At 51.0% G+C, this 11,400-nt stretch overlaps 1 protein-coding gene across 1 annotated transcript; it reads left to right on the forward strand.

The window, feature by feature from the left end:
• LOC122366467 lies at positions 1-8,654 on the forward strand. The gene is made up of 8 exons (XM_043338762.1): positions 1-493; positions 2,421-2,533; positions 3,428-3,577; positions 5,883-5,996; positions 6,270-6,491; positions 6,807-6,967; positions 7,327-7,471; positions 7,829-8,654. The coding sequence occupies exons 1-8, from the start codon at positions 175-177 to the stop codon at positions 8,003-8,005; spliced, it is 1,401 nt and encodes a 466-aa protein (XP_043194697.1). The 5' UTR covers positions 1-174; the 3' UTR covers positions 8,006-8,654.
• The last annotated feature ends 2,746 nt before the right edge of the window (positions 8,655-11,400 follow it).

Consider the following 11,400-nt stretch of genomic DNA (forward strand, 5'->3'; position numbering starts at 1 on the left):
GAGTGCGCTGTTGCGTCACCTTGAGCCGGCTGCCTCCCGTTACGCTATCACGACGACGGGGGCGGGGCGGCAGCCGCCGCTCGCGGCCGCGGCACACCACACCAGTCAGCGACGGGGAACGGTCGGCGGCAGCGCGGTGCGGCGTACAGCTCTCACCGAGTCGAGTGAACGACCATGGACGGACCATCCGCCAAAGAGCCGGGCACGCAGCCGGCGCAGGACGGCCCGGCGGAGGGCGAGCCGGCGCCACCGTCCGCCATCCCCAGCGTCGACGACGTGCCGCAGCAGCACAGCATCACTGACGAGCTGGCGCGGCTGTTCCTCAAGAACTTCCTGCCGGCCGACTCCCAGGCGGTGTTGAAGAGTTACCGGTACCGGCCGATCGCCAGTCTGGGCGAGGGCTACACCACCGTGCGTAAGGTGCTCGAGGTGACCTATCGCGACGAGAGCAGCGGAAAGGAGGATGTGCTCGTCATGGTCGTCAAGGTTCCCAGTGAGTACCTGTCTCCCCCCCCCTGTTTTGTCATGGCTTACCATTTGCTTTACCGGATTGGTGTTCGTGTTCGCAGTCGTCGTTATGGAATGCTTCGGGGTTAAAATTTGGACTACCTCACAATTGACTCAAACTCAAAATTCTAGAACACCTATTTCACTCTCAGGTCAAGCCACTGGCCTCTTGCGTAAGGCGAGTCTAAAAGTGTGATTTTGCGACGCTATCAGTTCCAACTTCCAGGGAATATTTGGCAGAAAGGTGCATATTTTAGAAGGCGAAACTCTTCCTGGTTCTTACTTTTTGACTATACCTGATATCTATTAAGGGTGCCATCTGAGGTGAGGTCATTAAAAAATCCCTTATCACCATTTTAACTAAAAAGGGAAATAGGCACTGAAACTGCTTATTTTGCGGCATAAATGATAAAATCCGATCCTAATAGGATTGTATCCTAATCGAAGTGCTCGGATCATTTCACGAGCTGCTTGAATGATCCGATTATCGTTTTTTTATGAACTATGTGTGCCAGCATATAGGCATGGCGTCAGTGAAATCATTTGACTATTTCAGGTCACTGGTCAGAACGTTCCGTCAATAACTATCTCGTAATCATATTGAGTTAGCGAGTCGCGAAAGCAAGGCCTGTGATGCTAACAACCAGTATAGCGCCTTATGGGGCGACTAACGGAGCGAGCGAGAGGGTGGGCCTTGCACGTGCGAAATTGCGAGGGGGTACCTCCAACTGACTTGTGCACGGCACCCTACTAACCGGTCTCTAGCGATGTGCCGAATTTGAGCACAATCGGCCCAGCCGTTCTCGAGATCTGGAAGCGGCACCCTGCACGTGCGCACGTGCAAAATGGGTCCCAACTGACTTGTGCACGGCACCCTACTAACTGCTCCGTAACCGTGTACCAAATTTGAGCGCAATCGTTCCAGCCGTTCTCGAGATCTGGAATCGACCCCTGCACGTGCGCACGTGCAGCAGCACCCCAACTCTGGCACATGGATATGCATTGCCTAGTGGGTGCCTACCTACATGCCAACTTTCAGCGCAATCGGCCGAGTAGTTACCGAGATATTGCAACAATTACAAAAGTGACACCTCTTCGTTTTGCACGTGGCACGTGCATAAGGGGTCACCTACATGCATCGGGAATAGTCCAATACTTGGTAGAAGGAATGAAGCTACCCTACAAAAATTACCGGGTGTAAATCGGTCAAGTGGTTGCTGAGATATAAGCGTCGCAAAACCGTGACCACGGCCGGCCGGCCGGCCGGCCGCTCATACTCAGAAATTTCCGTTAATCTAAGGAAAGACTCCGCTCGCTTCGCTCGCTCCGTAATTAAGCAAAGAATGAGCAGCGAAATCGAATGTTATTTACTTGTCTATCGTTTAATGTCTTGCCCCAACAAGATAAGGCGTGACTCTGACTTGAGATAAACAGTGAACAATCGAAATGAATCAATCGAAAGATGGCCAACGAAAAAATCATCCATGTTTACAGCATGGGCATGACAAACGCCCCAATGTCAAATCCATAGCAATACAGCGATTTTTGTCGAAGCTAGTCACGAAAAACCAAGAAACATTTGACCTCTATTATTTATTTTATCAAGAATGGTATTTGACCCGACCTGTCACCCTTAAAGTTGATGTAATTCGTCAAAACTCACCTCGATCCGGAGGAAATTAGCTGGGTTTGCAGTTACCACATGGACATGCTAATCGGGGTTATTAGGGAAATCACCGGGTTTAGGGAGGACTAATCTATCTGCGGGCTGATGGATACAAAAGCAGCTGCGAGGGATGGACAAGGAGGTATGATTACGTCAGCGATTGTAGGAAACCCATCCATCTGTACAATACAGAGACATGCATGAAACATGTTGGACGGTCCACGTTGACGTCGTGCGTTTGCCTTAGGTGGAAACTTCGTCGGCGTCGTACGTGAGATGGGTCTCTACGAGCGAGAGGTGATCATGTACTGCCAAGTCATCGAGCACTTCCGACACATCCTCTCACAGCGAGGGAAACAGGTATAAAATGGGACACGAACGGAATGTGAGCATGTAGGAAGTAGGTGCCCATTACCATGACCATCAAGCACTCCGGCTCATATCCCCCGAGCTCTCACTGCGAGGAAATAGGTATAAAGTGCCAGGAGTAGGTTCATAGGGTACAACTTGTCCCTAATCTGCGACCCAATCATCTGCCAATGCACCCGATAACATGTAATCATGCTACCGCTTGTAAAAGCAGAGGTTATGTTTGTGTGCAAAGCTGTGTGTACATTCTCAGCCTAAGCGCTGATCGCCTGATGACGAAATGTAGACATTAGACTGAGGGCCCTGTCAGTTCACTGGAGCTCACTGATGAGGACCGCCTCACTTCACTGGAACCCGCTGATAAGTAAGAACTCTGTCAGTCAGTTGCCTGATGCTCTCACCATCAGCGTGCCTGACTCTGTCCCGCCCGCCGGTGTCCGCAGGTACTGCTGCTGCCGTGGGTCTAACTCCGACCCGTCCTCAGGTGCTGCTGCCTTGTGTCTAACTCCGACCCGTCGGCTGGTGATCCTGCCGTGAGCCTAACTCCGACCCGTCCTCAGGGGCTGCTGCCGTGTGTCTAACTCCGACCCGTCGGCTGTAAATGCTGCCGCGTGTCTAGCTCCGATCCATCCTCAGGTACTACTGCTGCCGTGTGTCTAACTCCGACCCGCCGGCCTGCCGTGTGTCTAACTCCGACCCGTCCTCAGGTGCTGCTGCCGTGTGTCTAACTCCGACCCGCCGGCCTGCCGTGTGTCCAACTCCGACCCGTCCTCAGGTGCTGCTGCCGTGTGTCTAACCCCGACCCTCCGAAGTCCACACGTCCTCAGGCGCTGCTGCCGTGTGTCTAAGTTCTAACCCCGACCCTCGACGTCCGCACGTCCACAGGCGCTGCTGCCGTTCCCGCGCTACGTCTACGGCCGGATGACGGTGGCAGGAGAGGTCCGTGACGGGCGGGACCAGCCGCTCGAAGACCAGACGCAGACAGAGATGCTCGTCATTGAGCTGCTACAAGACTTCCAGGTCATCGACAAAAAGGTCAGCCGGGTGCATGGACTCGACGAACGAAATCGACGCTCAACGGCCGATAGGTAGAATCATAGACCTCTGTATCTGTAATCATAGACCTCTAACGGTTTGGTTTACAGAGCCAGAGGTTTAATGTAGAATACATATTTAAGCACATTGCTTGTTCATCATGATCATACATAAGTGTAATTATGGGCAAAGGATAATTGAGATTGGGGATGCTTAGACAAATTGACTGAAACCAAATTGTGACGATTGACGATTTCAACCAAACTGTGATGTGTTCCACTTTTCACATAGCCATTATGCCGTCTCATATGGAAGGTGCAGCTCCGCAGGTTATCGAACGCTGTAAAAGCGCATAGTAAAAACGAAATGATGGCTTTCTCTGGTCTCATGTGACACCGGGTCCTCCTCCGTATCTAAATAAGCAGGTAATCGGAGCCCTGTGTATTGGAGTGCCCTCGTCAGATAGGCCGGCCCAAGGTCACCACCGGTCCTGTCTGATCCGGACAGGACCGCTGCGCGCGGCGCCTATCAGCTCGAGAGCCCACACCCCTCGCCGATAGATTCAGCCTTGAGAGGCAGACGCACCGTCATCCGCAGTACACAGGCCACACACACACTCAGCGGAAGGACGGACCGGAGCCGCCTTCTGCCGCGCGCCATTGTGCCAGGCCCATTGGCGAGACGTGGACAGCGATTGGCCCGAATTAGCATCCACAAATAGCATCTTTAACCCTCGCCGGCCGAGGGGGGGGGGGCGGGTGCCGCCCCCCCCCCCCATAGGGTTTTTTTTTCGCGATAGCTCCAAACACCCTGGCGATAGAGAGCTGAAACTTGGCATACCTGACCTTTGATCCAAGCCGGATCTTTTGACACCAACCGCATTTTTGGGTCAGGTCAGGTCACTGACCTATGACGTCATAAGTGAACCTCTGCACGGTCTTCAGATGTCGCAACTTCGCAACGCCCTCACTGCCAGAGGAGATGTCACAGGGAAATGAAACTTGCAGGATCTAGTATCCATTATGAGTCCCACAACTTGTATATCTCGGATTTTTCCTAAAGGTCATATGAGGTCAGGTCATTTTCGTGACCTCACCATTATAAGTCAATGGGGAAAAATGAAAACTGCTATTCTGGCGCCGGGAACGATCTCCAACTATCTCAAGCATACAGAATCGTGATTTGATGCACTCCTTGCAAGGGTAGATGCGTCACTTTTGCAATGTTGACCTTGCGTGACGTCATTTATGACGTCATCAAGGTCATATTAGTTTTTCGTCAATAACTCTTGATCAAATTGAGCTAGCGAGTCGGGAAAGCCACCAATGGACTCAGGAAGACCTGCCGAATCGAATGATATGCGACATGACCTCTTTCGACCAACTTCGTGACCTGGGGGTGCTGACCTTACCTTGACCTGAGGTCACCACCCCAAGTTGACCTGACCCGGACAAAAAGTATATCATTCGACGCGCCTGAGCGAGACGAACACGATGCTGCCAAAATCGGCGCTCTGCGGCCGTTTTTTGCGAAGTTATTCACCAAAAACTGAACCGTACCTTGGGGCACTTGACCTGACCTCAGAGGTCACCGGTTGACCTAGGACCTTAAAATCGGGTACCAATCTCTGCGTCTCGTAACGGCGCACACGCTCGTTTTTTCCGCGACGCGCTAGCTCCACCAGGGGCGAAACGGCGAGGGGGGGGTCGTACCCGCCCCCCCCCCCCCCTCGGCCGGCGCGTATGTAGAAAACCAATAGGTCCGGCGAGGGTTAAGCCACACATGGGCTCGCTAGATTCACAGATGCCCAATCGCGAGTTTGAGAAGCAGCTTCTGAAACATCGATTGAGCGCCCACTCGCGCCCGTCCGTCCTTTCAGACCAACCATTTCGTCCAACAATGTCCAATGTCCATCCATTGACAATGGCACTCGGTTAGGTCACCATTAGCTGACACCTAGCGACTGTCAGCACCAACTGGTACTCAGAGAGGTCACCGCCGGCCGACACCCAATGACCGTCACCATCAACTGAAAATATAGTGACCTCGCCATCCAGGCTGACACCCAATGACTGTGACATGACTGTGACCCAATGACCGCCGGCTGACATCCAATAAAAGTCATCACCCGGACTGGCACTCAGTGACGTCACTACCCGCTGACACTGAATGACGTCACCGCCGGCTGACACTCAGTGACGTAACCACCCGCTTCCTTTCAGGTGGGCATGGGCCTGGAGCACCTGAAGCTGCTGATGCCAGCCCTGGCCCGGTTCCACTCATGTAACCACCCGCCTCCTTTCAGGTGGGCATGGGCCTGGAGCACCTGAAGCTGCTGATGCCGGCCCTGGCCCGGTTCCACTCTGTCGGTCTGGTCCTCCGACAGAGGCACTCTGAGCGTGCCGACCGGCTGCGGCAGGTCAGTCACAGCGCCGGTTCACCAGACAGAACCTAAGGGTTTAAAATAAAACACGGGGTGCTCTGTTTGTAGGAGTGTTCTTGTGAGCAGCGCTATTTAATCAGCCAATGTAAAGATGCTCTTTTGAAACGATCAAATTATTGACCATGTGCTTTTGTTGGAAAGAGATGATCATTATCAATGTCCAGTATTTTGTCTGGTTCACTGTGTCTCATTGAAGCCTCATTCAATATGACTGCCGTATCATGTCTGAGACCACCCTCGCTCCGCCAGGTGGTTGGCAAACTGCCCGAGGGCTTGGATGACCTGTCGGCTGAGCGGTCACCGTGCTGCGCCGCGCTGGAGTACATGGGCTTGCAGAAGGAGGCCGATGTGCTGGCCAAGTTCTGCCACGTCGACTATGTCAAGGAGACCTACAAGAACGCCTTCTCCGAGGACCTGGACGTGGTCACCCTGGTGCACGGCGACCTCTGGAGCAGCAACATGATGTTCCGGGTACAAAGCCTACAGTTGTAGTCACACACTTCTGAACATTCGCGTCAATACGCAACCGCTAGAGCGCGCCGGCTAAGCCGATACCATACCAGGGTTGGGTATTCTTTTGCGCCTTTCTCTATGTATATTGTTACCCACTGAACTAAAGCATTACTGATGATTCTAAAATTGATAAGCAATATAATTTTGGTTAGATGAGCTTACCCTCAAATTGAATTTTTAAGGTAATCCTATTAAACCTTCGCTCCTAAAGCGGACCCGGAACACGCCTGCTCACAGCTCTCTGACCCGCCCGTCCCTCGACCTCTCCGGCAGTACGAGACGGATGCCGACGGCACTAACCACCCGGTCGAGGTCCGCTTCGTGGATCTGCAGATGTGCCAGTTCGGCGACCTCGCCTATGACCTGGTGTACTGCCTCATCAGCTCGAGCAGGAGGGAGACGCGGCGCGACCACCTCCGGCAGATGCTCACCTGGTGAGAGGGGGACTGTGTGGTTTCCATCGGTGTGTGCCTGCCGTCTGAGTGCCTTGCTTGTTTATTGCCATGGCCACCTGCAGTTTATGGTTGATGGCTATTAGACTGTTTGTCTGTTTGTTGTTACTTGAGGGGCACCGCGTGCATGAGGTTGAGTGATGAGGTATGCGCTCTGTGATGGTGTCATGGGTCCGTGATAGACTCTAAACACTGGGAGATGAAGACAGTGTACCGACCCCGACATGTTACGTAATCAATGGTGACTTGTCAATCAGAGAAAAAGGTACAGTCTCCTAGCCCAGAGACAGATACCGTGCCCATCAGCACCCACTGCCATTCCGTGCCCGCTTGATGGCCAGGTACGAGGAAGCGTTCCGCAGCCAGCTGCTGGAGCTCGGCGAGGATCCCGAACAGGTGGCGCCCTGGCTCAGCGTCGACTGGCTGATCGCCCGGTACAGCAATGGCCTGGCTCAGTACATCAGCTTCGCACTCAACGTGGTACAGGTGAGACGATCTCGATCGAAGCTCGACAAGTTATTCATAGTACTCAAAAGGGAGATTGTGAGAGAAATGCTAGCGACAGGGCGGATTTCAAGGTTAAGGAACGACATCGTCACTTACCACGGCGGGTTGGGAACTTATTTCGCGGCGTTTCAGGTAGTTGATCATCCTGAGTGTCAGGTTGGTTTACCATCGGCATCCACAAGCCCAAATTCACCTAAGCGCCGATCATACTTGTTGCGCGCAATGGCCAAGAGTTCGCACAAGTGTGGACCCCATTTCCCTGCTTGGGTCAGCTCCCGTTCACAGCGTCCTTACCAGCACGCTGACTCCCCTCCCTTCTTTCCCTGCTCGTGTCAGCTGCTGTTTTCCTCGGACGAGGATCGGAACGACCTACTGGGCGGCACCAATATGGGAGACTTCGTCAAGGCGATGCAGCGACTTCGGGAGCGATGGCAAGAGGGCAAGTGCGCCCCGGCCCTCCAGGAGAGGTTACTCGGCATCGTGGAGGACATGAAAGAGTTCGGCCACATGTGACGTCAGCCGTGACGTAGCAGTGACGTCACCCGGGTGACGTTAGCATGTCCCAACACAGCCGGCTTGGGGCCGGGAAGACCACCATCAATCAATGTGTGCACTTATGTGTTCTCTTGATCAATTCAGGAAATGTATAATCAACTTCTTCGCCAAGTTGTCCACGCAGATTCTGACGCTATATATTATGGTCATTGCATCAACGACATACTGTAAGCGTACACAGCGTCAGGTGCCTCAGTGCTCATAAGTCAGCTAGACCATTGCATGACAATTGAAGTTTGATTGTATGTAGAATCATTCATTGATATACATATCGGTGATTTCAGCGTTGGTCGTGGTCGTGTGTGTGACAAGTTGTGCCTGTAACACAGACCCATCGTGCTGTTAAGCATGTACAATACCATCGAATGCTCTTGGGTAGGTATGATTTGGGATCGGAATGCTTTGGATATCTATTAAGCTAGTCATAGACCGCTGTATACCGAGGTCTATGAGCTGGTGTGTTGTTATGCCGTAAGTCGTGTCAGTCGAATGCGGTCATCCTATTCCTCTGCAGGTGAAATGTTATTTTTTAAACACGTTTGTAAAGGTGACATGCGACAGTTGTCATTGTATTCATTGGTTGAAAAAATAAAATAATGTACCTCAATTATTTCAGTTCTTCAAGAAACAGCAACTCTGTTTTGACAACTGTTCACAGTTTTACTCATCAACCACGCGCTTCTTATGAATATCGCTTAGGTTCGAGGCCAAATGCAAAAACATTTTGACTATATATTACAAATGTCCCTGCCTGGCACAACAAAATCAACCTATTCTCAGCGGCATGCCACGAGCACTAGGTAGCAGACCAGCGAAGCCCAGCAGACCATCCGACTGCCTCTGCACCCTGCAGTACGGGTCTGCCGACAGACCTTGGCCAGTACGGACGGGACTGTCGACCGGTCGCGTTTCACTTCATCGCGCACTTCGGGTGGGGAGGAAGGGACCCTGCCGGCCACCTCCAACGCTGCCGTCCAGTGAAGACGAACACATCACACGATTACTGGATCAACTGTCACGGGCTTCAATGCGGAACAGATCACCATTTGAATTGATTTCGTGACACGATGCATAGTTTGCCGGAGCACTGATCCCGTGCTGTCATTATCACCGCCACCGCCACTGGACACTGTCTGGGAATCAGTGACGTCACGGCACCGACCAGTGACGTCACAGAGCGAACGATATTCTCTCGAAGAAAGTTTTCACAGGGACGCTAGCCGAGTATCAACTGAATAGAATTGTTAACACGTTGAGAAATATCAAAGGGACTGAAACAGACAAATAAAAGTAGCGTCAGAAGAAGGATAAACGAACAATTTTACCATTTACAAACTACGATGAATACAAAACCAATGGATTCACGAACGTTATCGGCAAAATGTAACGAAGTGATTAGGGTCACGCCGAAGTGAGTTTAGGACATCGACGCTGCTTGTCATCAAATCGATTCGATTAAATTAACTAAATTATCTATAATACTGCGAATTATAGGTACAGGGGTCGCGGGTTTTAGCGGTAGGTTTTGCACCTAGAAAATTTAGTGTACTTCAGGCTATATCTTCGTCGTCTTAAGCTTTTAAGTGTTGAAGATGCGATCGACTTGTTGGGTAACAAGCCGGCCATGATCGTGTAAAATGGCTTCATCGTAGATCGATTAGTTTCTGAGATATAACCGGAAATGTAAAAGTGCAAAACCTACCGCTTAATCTCGCGAGACCTGTACCTACTGCGTTAAGTCCGGTTAATTAAAGGGACTATCCCACCTTTAACATGGGGTTTGAGTTGAGATAGCCAAGTTTGCGGCGAGGTTCAGAAACCACTATCTATCTAGGTTGCAACCCCCGCGGCCTCTTGGTGTTGAAGAAATTCGTTCCCTTCATTTGAAAATGGGCCTTGCACAAGGCCCTATCTTCAACATGGAGCGACCGTTAGTGTGACGTCATCTCATTTAGTCATTCTGATTTCAATGGGTTTGTTCGTTGAAAAATCGCTTAAAACTTGGTCTGAACTTTGTTGTGGTGCCTACAGAGTAAAAAGAATCAGCTTTATGACAGTAATGTGGCCTGGGGAAGGAGGTAATTTTGGGCTGTGACGTCACATATTTGAATGTTTTTGTTTGGAATATGGGAAGCCTAAGATGTTTAATGAAAAATAAATACCAGAACCGTGTTCCTGTTCATCCAATCTATAAAGTCGGGCACAATTTAACTGGTTTTAACAACATTTTAGAAGGTGGGATAGTCCCTTTAAGTCCCGTACTATGCAAAATTGTGCACACTTTTTTCACCAATCGTCAAAGCTGCAGTACCGGTTTACAGATAACGTTATATTTCATACAGGCACGAAAGGCTAGTCACGCAACATTGAAGGACGGATCGGGAGCTGAGAGAGAGAGTGATTAATTCGATTGAAAAAATGTGCGGCCATTTCCTGACAAGCCATCCCGTTCTCAGCTAAATACGCCGCTAATAATTACCATCTACGCTTAGAAATAGCAGCCCGAAACAAAATCATGAACCGGAGTGAGCATTGGATAACGGAGTCTACTAATGCAGCTCCAGCACCCAGAGTGATTCAATTAGGTCCAATTGGAACAATTGGAGCTGTTCTTCCCTCACATGACATACACATGCGCTGTGCGAGGAATGTTTCAACCAGCACCGAGGAAGGACAACCGCCACCATCCTAAGGATGTCCGCTCAGGAAACGGATTCATTCGGACCTAGCGGAGCAAACCACCAAGGACATGGGCCAGTTCGGCCACTGTAGACTGTACACAACCCGTACTTCCGCTCCTACGACAACAAAGAAGAGCGAGGACATCACCTATTATCAAAACGTAAGCGCCCTCCAATGATAGGGTGGACAGCACACACAAAGACAGCTGTAGTAATCATACAATTATGGCGCTAATTTTGGATCATTAGTAGAAAAATAGGCAACAAAAGTGAACTTGAAAGCTGAAACCGGTGAAGGTCCGTTTTGATTAAGTATGAACGTGTCGCCATCTACCCGAACTCGACAGCCTTCCTTTAAAGTTTTTACCAAGAAACGAGTCGCATGGGCGGTCTGAAGAGGAGCCCCGACACGGAAGGTTTGCTGTGTGAGTCTTAGATCACATTTAAGAAAAAACCCTGAGAGCCGCTCCGATTCCCGACAATCACTGCGCTTAGACTGGATCGCTAGCCGCCACTGAGAGCCGCGCCATACTCCCAGACACTGAGCAATGAGCAATGAGCATTGCCTCACTATCCGGCAAACAGAGTCCCTACCGGCATAAATAATCCAACACATTGCAACTTACGCCTCACTTACCGTAAATTCCACCCCGCTACAGACATTTAGCGTTA

Source organism: Amphibalanus amphitrite, unplaced genomic scaffold (genome assembly GCF_019059575.1).
Source record: "Amphibalanus amphitrite isolate SeventyFive unplaced genomic scaffold, NRLGWU_Aamphi_draft 000809F_arrow, whole genome shotgun sequence".
NCBI lineage: Eukaryota > Metazoa > Arthropoda > Thecostraca > Balanomorpha > Balanidae > Amphibalanus > Amphibalanus amphitrite.

Excerpts from the sequence above, each read along its gene's own strand:
- LOC122366467 (XM_043338762.1), top strand. The coding sequence starts at position 175 with ATGGACGGACCATCCGCCAAAGAGCCGGGCACGCAGCCGGCGCAGGAC. Across the intron at positions 494-2,420 it reads CATGGTCGTCAAGGTTCCCA|GTGGAAACTTCGTCGGCGTC; the intron begins GTGAGTACCTGT and ends CGTTTGCCTTAG. Across the intron at positions 7,472-7,828 it reads TCGCACTCAACGTGGTACAG|CTGCTGTTTTCCTCGGACGA; the intron begins GTGAGACGATCT and ends TGCTCGTGTCAG.